General features: G+C 40.6%; 1 protein-coding gene across 3 annotated transcripts in view; it reads right to left on the reverse strand.

The window, feature by feature from the left end:
• The window catches only part of DAPK1 (death associated protein kinase 1), a 99,638-nt gene that overhangs the window by 32,536 nt on the left and 51,929 nt on the right, over window positions 1–15,173 (reverse strand). Inside the window, exons 4-10 of one of the 3 annotated variants that reach the window (XM_015849289.3) lie at window positions 10,600–10,738; window positions 3,871–4,000; window positions 3,006–3,054; window positions 2,840–2,866; window positions 2,302–2,454; window positions 2,107–2,152; window positions 418–507 (exon numbers count right to left, since the gene is read on the reverse strand). In XM_015849289.3, coding sequence (XP_015704775.2) covers window positions 418–507; window positions 2,107–2,152; window positions 2,302–2,454; window positions 2,840–2,866; window positions 3,006–3,054; window positions 3,871–4,000; window positions 10,600–10,738 — 634 coding nt within the window. The remainder of the gene's footprint in view (window positions 1–417; window positions 508–2,106; window positions 2,153–2,301; window positions 2,455–2,839; window positions 2,867–3,005; window positions 3,055–3,870; window positions 4,001–10,599; window positions 10,739–15,173) is intronic. The other 2 variants (XM_085529102.1, XM_085529103.1) reach the window with 2 other exon arrangements.

A 15,173-nucleotide genomic window follows, 5' to 3' on the forward strand; every position in this document is an offset into this window, starting at 1 on the left:
AAGATTAAATGATGTTTTATTGTAAATACACTGGCAGTGTAAGAGCAAAAACCCTCTGCAAAAGAGACTGTTTCTTCCTTCCTACTCTGCTGCGTGTTGGCATAACTTGTTCAAAGAATTCTGGGAGGCCTGCTTAAAATATGTTTGATCTACCTGTATTACTGCCACAAAAACATGTACCTACACCCAGGAGAGCCTTTCCTCTTATAAATGTGAGCAAAATAGATGATAACAACAAACAAATGTGCACATAAACATTCCACACACATGAGCACTTCTGTGCTGATCATTAGCAAGGAAGTCTCACTATACTCATACTCTATTCGAAATGACAAAGGATAGGCATGTTTTTCTGGAACAGGTACCACTACTGTATTTATACATTGCCAGCACTGGAAAATGTATTGAATGACTTACTTTCCATTTTCTCCGAGCTGCAAACTTCTTGAATTTCTCCATATTCACTGCAGATGCTTTCCTACTAAGTGCTTGCTGACTGTCTTTAGGCTGTGAGCAGAAGTAAAATATAGCTGTGAAATATCCCATAGTTACAACCAGAACTTTCATTAAGCATCTTCCCTTATGTAAGACTTCCACTTATAATTACTTTGTTACACTGTTTTTATAATGTAAGCATGCATTTGAATACCCACGATGTAGTGAGGCATGCAGATGGAATTCCCTAAGAATACAGTCTAAGGAAAATCCAGATCTAAGAATATTCAATGAAATACTAAGTTGGGTATTTTTGTTTCTTATTTTAAAGAAGAAAAACAAAAAGCCGAGGAATGTAGATTTATCGTTCTGAAAAGAAGTTTAATTTTTTATGTCCCACACTGATGGAGGAATTGTGTATCATTTCCTACACAAAACATGTCTTCTAGGAAAATTTTATGGCTGAATTTAGTCAAACTTTGTTCCAATCTCAGTGTCATTAGATAGACACTGCTGTAACCAAAGAATAATTATATCCCACCTACCTATGCAGTAAGCTCAGCCTTTGACATTTCTCATAGGCTAATGTTAAGCAGAAGTCACCAGTGAAACATACCTAGCTTTGCAAAGCACGATGCTGTACTTAAAATTATTTTTACTGAGAAATATGGGTAAAGGTAGTGATGAGAAGTAAGAGACAATACGAACAGTGGAGAAGGCAGAAGGAGAATATTTGGAATGTCAATATTATAAAGGAATATTGCAAGGCACAAAACAGTGGCTCCTGCTGCAGGAGTGGAAAACGTGTCTGTGAAACACAAACTTAGTGCTTGCTCTACTGTTTTAAAAATCACTTCAATATGTTGTCTTCTTCACATCTGTACTTGTTAAGATTAACACACGAAAAAGTCAGCAGAGAACAGAGAATATCGGTATTTTTTCCAGTCAAATCTGCAGTTTTGCAGCATATTGCTGTGGAAGTATATCTGCCCTAGGGTGCTAAACTGTGAACTGGTTCTCTGGAACATGAGAAGAGGTCACAGTGCAATCTCAAAGCTTGGGAAATCATTGCTGCTAAAGACATTTACTATTCATAATCAGAATTTGATAGGGTAATGAAAAAAATCCATGGCAGGTATTAGAGCACACTTTAAGAACGGTGATGGGTCCACTTTCTCCCTTTCACCCTAGAAATGCTACAATAGCTTGTCCTAAAACAATCACTGGAAGACTGAAGGAAGTTGAGGACTGCCCCACATCAACTGCTGCCTTCAGTCTTAAGGGGGAAGAAGGATAGAAGAGAGAGGACTCTTTTATGCCTGATCTAAATAAGGAGATTAGAAGACAACAAAGGGACTAAATTGAGATAATGCATCTTTGTCAGTACAGTCCTGTCTGAACTCTAGCTTCTCTAGTTGAACATGAATTTTATCTTAATGATAAAATGTTCTTCTTGCATAAATTGCATATGTAAATCAAGTCCACAATTCAAATATACTAGTTTATATACTTTCATACAGATAGCCTACAAAAGCAGTACAAAAGCAGATACATTTAACCATTAGACCAATTTTCAGTTTGAAGGCTTTGTTACAGAACTTAGCAAGTGAAAGTGGAATAAGAAATGAAGAACAATTGAAGAACAGAAGAGAGAATGAATTACATGCTCACCTTGATCCAAGGATGCAGCAAACTATCTTGAATAGTCATTCTCTTCCTATAACAGGAGGAAAGAGAATTTTCTCAGGTAGTAAAAACCAGAAAATACTATATAGTAAAAAAACTAACATTGTGCAATATTCTGTAATTTGAAATATTAGAGACATTTCAGGCTGCAACAATGTATATGCAAGAGGAACAACTCACTTTGGATCCTTGACTAGAAGTCTTCGTATAAAATCTTTAGCTAGGGCACTGGTATTACTGAAGAATTCTTCTTCAAATTCATAATTCACAGCAGACACATTTGCTAATGTTTCCTGCTTGGTTTCTCCAAGAAATGGTGATGCACCACTTAGACTGCAGAAACACAGAACCCTCCTCACATTACATGTTGAAACACACAGCTGTTAACCCTCTCAAACCACAGCAGAAAATGAACTTTTTTTCCCTTGCTTTGAGAAAATAAAATACTATTTTCAGAAAGGTTAGATTTAACAGGGCAAAAGCTTCTATGCAGTTTTAGAGAATATTACCTACAGATCTGAAGACAGCTTCCCATGCAATCTCAAGTCCCACTAATGGCCATTCTAATCAATAATTATAATACTGCTCTTATGATTATTCAACTTGAAACACATTACACAATCAAAATTAGTTGATTCGCATAGGCATCACCAAAATCCCAGAGAACAGATTAAAAAACTAGCAATTCTAAGAACTGCCCGTACACTTTCATACTTACAGGATGTAAGTTATTACACCAATGCTCCTGGAACACAAAAAGAAAAAAAAAAAAAAAAAGAGGGGTGAGGAAGCGTGGACAGAAATGGAGAAAGAAAAGGAAAAACACAAGTTTAGAACACATAAACAACCACAACATTTATTTCAAATCAGATCTAGTAACTCACCACATGTCTGCTTCAAGACCAAGAGGCTCATAATTTACTATTTCAGGAGCTGAAGGAGAAAATAGATAGATCAGATTATAGCCTATGAGGAAATCTATTTCAACCTGAGATTATATAAGTCAGACATAATAAACTAAGATGCTGACAGACTAAATACCTTTAACATATATTTACAATAGGAATGAATGCTACAAACTGCTCAGTTAAATTCTAAAATATCATAAATTACAAAAAGTTAGTGCCTCCTATTATATTAGTTATTAGTTAGTACCTTCCTATATATGCGGAAACTATAACAGATGTGGAATAACACAGTTTGAGAGAGCAAATTCTCAGCTACAAAACACTATTTTTTCAATGCATTCACAATCATTTGCTATGCATTTTCACCAGAAATGAACAAAATGCATGCCACATTTGTAAAAAGCTACACCAGTGGAGGTGACCCACCATCACTGCTGTCACTGCTGAAGCACACCATCCCTCACTGTGATCACATCCACTATTACATCTCCAGTGTTTATTCAGCAAGTGACAATGACTGTCAGTGGGTGCAACTTTTTCCACATGAAGTAATCCAGTTACACACCTCTGCTTCACACACACTTCCATCTCGAACACAGTTTCATCAGAATGCTTCTCTGCTGCTATCTCTTACATGGCAACAAAATGTAATGGAATACTGTCAGGAATATTAAACTTCCACTGCCATACCCACAGTATATGTCTCTGATGTAACGGATCAATATAGTAACACTTTTGGAACAGACACCATGTAAACTCTATTTCAGTCAAACCAAGTTAAAACACATTTATTATTTCACAGACTGTGAAAGAAGAGTTTTAACAGTATCAAGTTTCTCACCAACAAACTCTGGTGTTCCGAAAATATTTTTGAATTCATTTCCAAAATCAATTTTGTGTGCTAAACCGAAGTCGATAATCTTGATTCGAGGCTTTGGTACATTTTTGTCCAACAACATTATGTTTTCAGGCTTTGAAAGGGAGGAAAAAAAAAAAAAGAAAAACAAGATTACATTTAGGTGCAAAATGTATGATACATTCCAGTGTTCTTTAGTCTTGAGCAATTCTTGTATAGTCAGCAGATAAATCCCGCTTTTTAATGTCAAAATTTAACATGATAAAAAGTAAATACAGCAAACCAGAATTTCATGCTGTCTTCTGCAGGCACAAAATTCTACCCCTTGTGGATTCAATAGTAGCAGTTTTCATTTGGACAGACCCTGGTGAAACATATTCTCTTATGATCACAACCCCTGCTATATGATAACTGCTGTTCTGCTAGAAGCTTCCAAGATACAAAAACTATAAATACTAGTACTTGGTCAATATTACACCCTGGAAGAGGTTTCTTTTACAGAAAGTGAGGAAACAGCAAATCAGGGAAGTATATCTCTCTGCTTTTGGTTCTCCAAGAGAAACTTCAGGAGTGGTCCAGCTCCCAGACTTTTTAGAAATCCTTTCCATAGATGAATAGCAGGTTCTTGTATTTACCCATTACTTTTTAAAACATGGCAAAGGGTTATTTACAACGCTGAATCTCAGAATGGCTTAGGTTGGAGGGGACCTTAAAAATATCTACATCTAACCATCTGACATAAGCAGGCTTGCCACCTACTAGACCAGGCTGCTGGGGACCCCACCCATCTTGGCCATGAATGCCTCCAGGCATGGGGCATCTACAGCTTCTCTTGGACAGTCTTACCACTCTGTGAGTAAAAAATTTCGTTATAACATCTAACCTAATTTTCCCTCTTTTAGCTTGAAGCCATTCTCCTTAGTCCTATCACTATCTGATTGTGAACACAATTTGCCAAAAGATGGAACAAATAAGAAAAAATGTCAAGACTTATCATGGAATCAGAACAGCTTAGGTTTGAAGAGACTTTCCCTTAGTGGGCAGTCCCCCTTGTACTACCACTATCTATCTACCTGAGGAAAAAGTTCCTCAAGTACTGGAAGACCGCAATGAGGTATCCCCAGGGCCTTATCTTCTCCAAGCTAAACAAGCCCAACACCCTCAGCTCTAGGAGATGCTTCAGCCCTTCTCTGGATTCACTCTATCAGCTCCATATCCTTCTTGTGCTGTGGGCCCCAGACCTTGATGCAGTACTCCAGGTGAGGCCTCACAAGTGCGGGACAATCCCCTCCCTCTCCACGCTAGTCACTCCTCTTTTGAGGTAGCCCAGGGTACTGTTGGCTCTGTGGGCTGCAAGAGCACACTGCAGGCTCGTGTCCAGCTTCTCATCCACCAGGACTTTCAGTCCTTCCCCTCAGAGCTGCTCTCAATGAGTTCTTCTCCCAGTCTGTACACGTAATTTAGTATCATCCCCACCCAGGTCTAACAATTTGCACTTGGCCTTGCTGAACCTCTTCTGTTTCACACAGGTCCACTCTTCAAGCCTGTCCTTTCTTTCTGTTGTGTCAACTGCACAACTCAGCTTGGCATTACCAGCAAACTTGCAGACAGTACCCCCTTTTTCACTGTATGTACCATGGAATTATGGAGGTCAGTCTCTGGCCTACTTAGAGACCTCGCTGACAGAGAGACCTTCCTTCAGAAGGTAGGCCTGTGAAGGCTGGGTCTTCTTCAAGAAGGAAATCTTGCACTGAAAGCTGAGCCAAGGAAGGAAAGGAGTTTATGAGCTCTGGAAATAGGGGCAGCCAGTTCAAGATTATACACCTGCAGTCAAGTCCAACAGGAAAAAAATAAGACAATCAAACATCATCATCTGGCACACATTTTGTCCAGTTCAGTAAAAGGCAACTAACAGCAAAAGAAGGACTAAGAACTTCCATCCTTTGTTGTATGAGGGGAAACACGGTGATCAAAGATAAGGATAAGGGTGGGGTACATAATGTTAAAAGTCAATTGTTCTTGGAGCATCCAGCCCTCTGAGTTGGAAGAAGGTGACATGGAGCAGAATCACGCTCCTGCAATCCAATGGGAAACTGTAAATGACCTATTATATCCTTTTAACATTCGCAAAGCTGTAGGATTAGGAGGAATTCATCCAACAGCAGTGAAGGAGCTCACCACTCCAAGTGCTCACCAAGCCAAATTCAATAATTTACCAGCAGTCCTGGCTGACTAGGGAGTTCCCAGTTGAACAGATTTTAGCAAATGTGACTTCAGTCTACAAGAAAGGCAGGAAGGAGGAGCCAGGGACCTACAGGCCAGTCAGTTGTCCTGTGCCAAGGAAAGATATGGAACAGATGTTACCGCACAGCACATATAAGACAACCGACTGATCAGATGCAGCCACAGATCTCTCTGCATGGTAGGTCCTGCCTGACTAAACTGATTTCTTTCTGTGACAAAATGATTTGCATTCTAGATGAGGGAAAGGCTGAGGATGTTCTCTATCTCATTTTAGTTAATCATTTGACATAGTTTCCTACAGCATTTCCTGGAGAAACTGACTGTTCATGATCTGTATAGGAGTACCGGTTGCTTGGTGAAGAACTATCTGGATAGCTGGGATCAAAGACTCATGATAAATGGAGGTTTTTTTCAGGTGACAAGTGATAGGATGTGAGGAAAAGCTGCACTATGGGAAGTTTAGATAGCATATTGAGAAGAATTTCTTCTTGGAGAAGGTGGTTGTTAGAATGCATTGCTTAGGGACATGGTACAGACCTCTCCCTGGAGATGCTTAAGGAGATGTGTGGACCGCGTACAGACAACTACAGTAATGAGACTCCATAGGTCATGCTGATGGTTGGATCTGGTGATCCTAACGGTCTTTTCAAACATAAGTGATTCAGTATGCTGGACTGCTCTAAGGAATTCTGAGAGCTATGCCATACTGCTCACACTGTAAAAAAGGACATCTAGAACAGCTAAGAACAGCTCTGGCCCATCAGCCTTCTATTAACTCTCTTTCTCAATAACAAGGGTTGATATATGAGGCTGATAAATCACTTCCAAAATTAATTTTCTTTTTTTTCCTCTCTGCATTTCTGTTACATACATCTATTGCTCTTTTAATTCACACATTCTTGGTATCAAGTGAGAGGATGGTTTTCTTTATTGCAAATACACTGACAAAAAAATAAATATCAGGTAGGAATGTTGGAAGACATTAGGAACATATTCTTACTAGATTTGTAACTCTTGCTGACTATCATACACAGACAAAAATATATTACCATAGATAATAAGGATGAGATTGGAACAGGTATGTTTATACTGAAAAAAACACTCCTTGTCCTGTCTCACTTCCTAAATACAGCAATCCCTTTCAGAACTGTACTGCAATATAATCCTATGCTTCCTTTTCCTCTAGAGACATAACTTCTTACTGTAGCAGACATCAAATGTTCAGCTGCTTATCTATCATATAATCCTAAATCAGGAAACATTTTGAAATGGAAACAATAAAAAAGCAGTAACCAAGCTGACACTGAAAAGACCTCTTTCCATTACCAACAGGATGCAATTAATTGCAATTCTTAAAAAAGAAGGAAAAAGAAACAATACAGAAAATTCCAACAGAATACACCCTTCCCCAATATCCACTAAAACAGAAATGATCTGCTCTATCTGATCTACAAGAATCACTGTTCACTGCTCTGTAGTTCCATTTTAGTACTTATATATAACATTCACATGAACATACAGTGTATATACAACAGTACAAAGAATGAAGTTGATAAAAGGCATTTTGTCCAGGATGTTTTATCCAGCTCGTGTTCACAATTCATAAAATGCTAATCATAGTCTTTATTTCAAGATCTCCTCAGAATGGTTTCATTTTGTTGGAAGTTGCAATTTTCCACAAAGAATCTTATATAAAACACAGATGAGAACTATTCATGGTTAAGTAATTTCTTTCCATTGGCTGATATTTTCCCACCTATGTAAGCAAGCAAAACAAAACTACAGCCAAGATCTGCATGACAGAAGATTTCTGGTTAATGTTACAAAAGAACCATAGAATGGTTAGGTTGGAAAGAACCCTTAAGACCATCTAATTCTAACCATGCTGCCACAGCAGGGACAGCTCCCTCTACCAGGTACCACAAAGGCCCATTCAGCCTGACCTTGAGTGCTTAAATGGAAAGGTCACTAACAGCTGCACTGGGCAACCTATTCCAGTGTCTCACCACCCTCACGGTAAAGAATGTCTTCATAATATCTAATCTAAATCTACCTTTTTCCAGCTTAAAAACATTTCTCCTCATCCTGTCGCTACCTGCTCTCAGAAAAAGTTCTTCCTGAGCTTTCCTGTAGACCCCTGCAGCTACTGGAAGGCCATTATAAGGTTCCCCCAGAGCCTTCTCTTCTCTAGGCTGAAGAGCCCCAGCTTCCTCAGCCTGTCCTCACAGGGGCAGTGCTCCAGCCCTCTGGTCATCTTTATGGCCCTCCCATGGACCCCCTTCAACAGTTTGATGTCCTTCTTGTGTTGGGAGCCCCAGAACTGGACAGAATACTCCAGGTGGAGTCTCACAAGAGCACAGTAGAGGGGTAGAACCACCTCCCTCAACCTGCTGATCACATTTCTTTTCATCCAACCCAGGATACATCTGGCCTTTTGTGTAGGAAGTGTGTATTGCCAGCCTATGTTGAATCTTTCATCAACTGACACCCCCAAATCCTTCTCCTCAGGGCTGTTCTCAAGCCATTCTCAGCACAACCTGTATCTGTGCTTGGGATTGCCCTGACCCAGGTTCAGGACCTTGCACTTGGCTTTGTTGAACTTCATGAGGTTGGGCATGGGCCCACCTCTCAAGCCTGTCCATGTCTCTCTGGATAGCATCTCTTCCCTCTAAAGTGTCAACTGCACTACTCAGCTTGATGTCTCCTGCAAACTTGCTGAGAATGCACTCAATCCCACTGTCCATGCTGCCTACAAAGATGTTAAATAAATCTGATCCCAGCACTGACTTCTGGGGAACACCACTCCTCACCAGTTTCCACTTGGACACTGAGTCACTGACCACAACTCTCTGAGTGGTCTGTTCATCAAATATATTTTTATCCAGCTTGCTCATCAGGATTTTGTGCGGGCAGTATCAAATGGTTTGCACAAGTCTAGGTAACTCAGTCACTGAGCACCTTACTTTCTCTGTATCCCTCATGATCAGGACTCCAGTTTCCTTCTGGAGAAGACTTTTATCTTCCCTAGCCTTCCCTTTATCAGTGATATACTTGTAGAATTTATTCTTGCTCCCCTTAATGTCCCTGGCTAGATTTAATTCTGTTTGGGTTTTAGCTTTCCTAACGTGATGCCTGGCTGCTCAGTCAACTCCTCTGTAGTTCTCCCAGGTAACCTGTTCCTGCTTCCACGCCCTACACACTTTTCTTTTGAGCTTAAGTAAGTCCAGGAGAAACTTACTGATTCAAGGAAGCCTCCTGGCATACTAGCCTGTCTTCCTTTTTCCAAGGTTGTACTACTTCTGGGCTTAGAGGAGATGGTCCATGAGTACTGACCAGCTTTCTTGAGCCTCTCTTCCCTCCAGGGCTATATCCCACATCACTTTGCCAAGCAGTTCCCTGAAGAGTTCCGAATTTTCTTTCCTGAATTCCAGAGTGGCAAGTTTGCTATACACCCTCTTTCATACTCTACGGACCTTGAACTCCACGATTTTGCAGGCACTGCAACCAAGGCTGCCCTTGGGCATCACATTACTCACCAGACACTCTTTGTTGGAAAGGACAAGGTCCACATAGCACCTATTCTCATGGGTTGCTTCAGCACTTGGAAGAGGAAGCTGCCATCAACACATTGCAGGAACCTCTTCAATTTCTGGTGCTCTGCTGTGTTGTCCCTCCAACAGATACTGGGGTGGTTGAGGACCACAAGGACCATGTTTTGTGAATGTGAAGCTGCTCCTATGTGTTTATAGAGGCCCTCATCCACTCAGTCTTCCTGATCAGGCATCCTGTAGCAGGCTCCCACTATGATGTCTTCTTTCCCTGCCTTTTCCTTTAATCCTAACGCATAAGTTCTCTGTCAGCTCCTCATCTATTCCCAGGTGGAGCTCCATGGACTCCAGCTGGTCAGCAATGTAGCAGGCAACACCTCCTCCCCTTTTCCCCTTCCTGTCATTCCTAAAGAGTTTACATCCATCCATTCCATGTCTCAGTGATGCCAATGACATCATAGCCCTGTAGGCATGCACACACTTGCAACTCTTCCTGCTTGTTCCCCATGCTCCATGCATTAGTGTACAAGCATTTAAGTTGGGCTCCGATAGAGACTGATTTACCAACTGGAGCTCCCTTATCTTTCATCTTAGGTGCTGTCTTGCTGGCTTGCAATCCAACTGCATGCCCAGGGCACCAATTACCATCATCAGACTCAAACTGGGATGGTTTGAAGATCCTCTCTCTAAGCAACTACAGTTTAAGCTCTCCTGATTAAACTGGAAAGCTTGTTGCCAAAAATGATCTTTCCCTTTTCTGAGAGATGAACCCCATCCTCCCACAGAACACTGGATTTCTCAAAACTAGTTCCATGACATAAATAGCTGAAGCCCCATTCATCACACCACTAGCTCTTTTCATGACACAAAACTTTAATGGATGTTGCTCACAGTTGTGTGCATTCTTATCTGCTCAACATACCTTTAGATCAAAGTGGGCAATTTGAAGAGAATGGAGATACTGAACACCATTAAGTATTTGCTTGAGAAATTCTGTGGCTTCTTCCTCTGTAAGAGACTCTTTTTCAGCTAAGAAGTCGAAGAGCTCTCCACCTGCAACACTAGGTAAACAGAAGTAGAGTTATTGCCAAGCTTGTTTTAACCTACAGGCTCCTTTTAGCACAGCTATTATCAGACCAACCTCAGAAAGCATCCAAAAGCTTATCAACTGTCAAGGTCAAAGTATAAGATGGAAAATACTTAATTAAATATCTGAAACAGTAATTACTCCTTGCTTCCCCTGAAGAGGAAAGATTACAATAAAAAACATTGTTTGTTTGCTTTTTTAACAAAAAAAAAAAAAAAAAAAAAGGTTGGAAAAACTAAACATACATACATTCACAGTTGGTTGTATCTAAATTTATGTGAACTAAAATCCACATATTTAAAACATACTGAATAGCTAAAAAATAAAGCTTGTTTTTGCTTATACACCCATATAACATCAGATTCTGTTTGGTTGTATTTTATTGGGAAATACAAAATTCGAAACTTTCTCTATAATAATTACTAGCATTGGTTTTTTAATTACTCTTTGAAAACTGAATTAAAGAACAGAACTCCCCCAAAGTGTTCAACTTTTTACTAACATAGTGTATTCTCTGAAACTGTGTTATCGCACTCAGCATGCATGTTATATTTCTACTCTAATGTACCATACAACTGCTCCAACAAGGAAAATCTACAACTGCTCTTAAGACAATTTAGTTGGCTTTCTGGGCTGCAAGAGCACATTGATGTCTGACACGCAGCTTGCCAACCACTGGTACCCCCAAGTCCTTCACAGCAGAGCTGTGGTCTACCTTTTCATCTTCCAGCTTGTACTAGTAGTGGACATTGCAATGACCCAGTTGTAAGCTCTTGCACTTAGATCTGTTGAACCTCATGAGGCTTTCCTGGGCCTCACTGCTTGAGCCCCCTTGGGATTTTTTAGATGGCATTCGGTCTCTCAGGTGTGTGACTGCACCATATAGCTTGCTGTCATCTGCAAACTTGCTGAGGATGCACACGATCTCACTGTCAAAGTCACTGATGAAGATACTAAGAAGTGCTGGCCTCAGTACTGACGCTTGAACGGACATCGCTCATCACTGATCTCCACTCAGATATGAATCAATGATCACTATTTGTTGATTATGATCTTGCAATTAGTTCCTTGTCCAGTAATCAGTCCACCCATCAAATCCATATCTTTCCAATTTGGAAAGAAGGATGGTGTGGGGGATTCTGTTAAGGGCCTTAACTGAAGTTCAGACATCAGTGGATCTTCCCTTGTCCACTGACACAGGTTCAGCTTCACAGAAAGCCACCATCTTGGTCAGGCAGGACTTGCTCTTGGGGAAGCCATGTTGGTTGTCCTGCATCATCATCTACTTTTCTATGTGCCTTAGCATAGCATCCAGGAGAAGGAGGATCTGTTCCATGATTTCCCCTGGCACAGAAGTAAGGCTAACAGGTCAGTAGTTCCCTTAGTCATCCTTTGTACCCATTTTTAAAGTGGGTATGACATTGCCTTTTTCCAGTTCATCAAAAACTTCACCTAATTGCCATGATTTTTCAAATATCATTGAGAGTGGCTTGGTGACTACGTCCGAAAATTCCCTCAGGACTCTGGGATGCATCTCAAAATGACCCATATACTCAGGAATGTGCAGGTTCCTCTAGTGGTCACGAACCCGATCTTCATGTACAGAAGGACAGGCAGCGTTTCCCAAACCCTACCATCTGATTAAATTTGCTCAAAGGGTATGTAAAGAGCAGTTGCCAGTGAACACTGATGTAAAGAAATTGTTAAGGACTTCAGCCTTCTCCTTGTATTCTCTTATCAGTTTGCCTGTACAGTTTACTAGGTGGGGAATACACACCCTCCCTTTCCCAGCTGATGTACTTATTCTTTGCAACTCTTGGTAAGTCCAGTTAGAGTTGGGCATCAGCTTTCTTCCTGACTACAGGTGTAACCAATGTAGTAGCATCAGGTTATCTGTCCCTATCTTCACTGCCTGCACATTTTCTTTCTTTCTTCTTCCTCTCCATTCTGACCAGTAGGTTCTGGTTCAGCCACATTGGTCTCCTTTCCTGCCCTCCTACACCTGAGAATGTAGAGATCTTCTGCAGTATGGAGAACTGCCTTAAAAACCTTCCAGATCTGTTCTGCTCCCTCATCCTTGAGGACAGATTCCCAGGGGAGTTCTGTTGACTTAACTCCCTGAGGAGCTGGAATTTACCTTCCCTAAAATTCAGTGTTTTGATCTTACTCTTTTCGGTCCCAGATCCCTCAGAAGTGTGAACTTCACCATTGCATGAAGTGAACAAGAAACAAGATCCACAAATTTTCCTAAAAAACAATCAAGCTCTCTTCAGCTTAAGGGCACACACACTACAACTGTTTTTTCTCTACTATTACATAGCACTATTACACAGAAAGGTGTTAGATACAACAAAGAAAGTCACAGTTCCCCTTGCTTTTAGTAAAAAACTGATAATTTAAAAAATACCTGTATATATATCAGAAAGTACAACCTAATTTAAACTGTCTTTCTGTAGAGAAAAAATAATCTGCTCATGATCTAAAATTCTGATTATGAAAAATAATGGGATTAACACATAACAATAGCTAAAGTCCGGGCAAGTTTCTGGAAATACATTTGACTTACTTTATCCTGTCTACTTTTCAAGACACTTAATCTACATTATTGTAATGCAAACTGCATGAAAGTGCATTTTAATGAGTTCTTGGAGCCTTCTCTGAGCTGCCTAGAAGACAATAAGAGTGTTGTTTTGGGTATTATTTGGGATGTTGTAATATTTTCCTCATGAAAGCAATTATTAAAACAAGTGCAAAATGAAATGCCAGAATTACAGACCGGAAGGAAGAGAGGTCACTTTAATAATTTTTTTGTTTGCTTTAGAAACATTAAAATGAAAATGCTGCAGACTAAATACAGTTCATTATCTTATGCAGGCTGGTCAGAAAGACCTTACAAACGGATGCACATACATATTCCTTCATTCTTTGCTTCCCTCTGAATTAAAGTAAGAGGTTTCAAAGAGCTTAATAATGCAGCTATTGTTTCTTAGGTTCCTTCTAATGCTTATCAGAAGAATGCTTACTCTGTTACCTTCCTGCTGACCCCAGTCAGGTCTGATATTAAACACAAGCACCATAGGTATACAGAAAATCATTGCATCATAAGAAGTTACTTGTTGTTTTAAAACAACTCGTAGAGTATTAATGTATGTTTGCACCCAACAAGCTTTACAAACTAAGTTTTAATTATGTAGTTTATTTACTGGCTCACAGTTCCCTTGATCAGTGGACTTTACTCTCACAAATTTTATAATTACTTACATACCTAGATTCACATTGTATGATCTTGAGTGGACTTCCAAATATTACAGATTAAGAAACTACTTTAAAAAAAGCCAGTATAAGACACTGGCTGTCAAATCTATGTCAGTCCTCACAACTCTAAAATGCTGCCATGTTTCCAAGTCTAGTCCTGTGCTTCAGCTAGGATGATGTGTTACCATACTAAACAAACACAGTGTAATCTATTATCCTATGTTTAACTTTAGAGGTGAAACTGAAAGCCAGAACTGTAACAAAAGAAAACCCTACTGCACCAAAATACCTGCATGTAGTCTTACCAGCTGCATGGCAGCAGTCTCAATCTACAGAAGAGGCAGACCATTCAACCCCTAAGACTGACCTTTTAAAACTTCAGCCTCTCCCAAGAACACTGGTTCCACTGCCATCACAGTGACCCAGCATTGTTTCTCATGTACCGAAAACAAGTTAGGTTTGAGTCTGCTAGTGAATGAATGCCCTGTGTAAATCTAGCTGAAACTAGATCACACAGAATCACAGAATCACAGAATTGTAGGGGTTGGAAGGGACCTCTAGAGATAATCGAGTCCAACCCCCCTGCCAAAGCAGGCTCCCTACACCATGTCACACGGGTAGGCGTCCAGGCGGGTCTTAAATATCTCCAGAGAAGGAGACTCCACCACCTCCCTGGGCAGCCTGTTCCAGTGCTCCGTCACCCTCACTGTAAAGAAGTTCTTCCGCACATTTGTGTGGAACTTCCCATGCTGTACTTTCATCCCATTACCCCTAGTCCTATCCCCACGCACTACTGAAAAGAGACCAGACTCACCACTATGGCTCCCACACCTCAGGTATTTATAAACCTGGATCAAGTCCCCTCTCAGACTTCTTTTCTCAAGGCTAAACAGACACAGTTCCCTAAGTCCTCATAGGGGAGATGCTCCAGGCCCTTCACCATCTTTGTGGCCCTCCGCTGGACTCTTTCCAAGAGATCCCTGTCTTTTTTGTACTGGGGAGCCCAGAACTGGACACAGTATTCCAGATGAGGCCTCACCAGGGCAGAGTAGAGGGGGAGGATCACCTCCTTTGACCTGCTGGACACGCTCTTTTTAATACACCCCAGTATGCCATTGGCTTTTTTGGCTACAAGGGCACACTGCTGGCTCATG

This window comes from Coturnix japonica, chromosome Z, assembly GCF_054131305.1.
Source record: "Coturnix japonica strain WE chromosome Z, WE-NBRP24, whole genome shotgun sequence".
Taxonomy (NCBI): domain Eukaryota; kingdom Metazoa; phylum Chordata; class Aves; order Galliformes; family Phasianidae; genus Coturnix; species Coturnix japonica.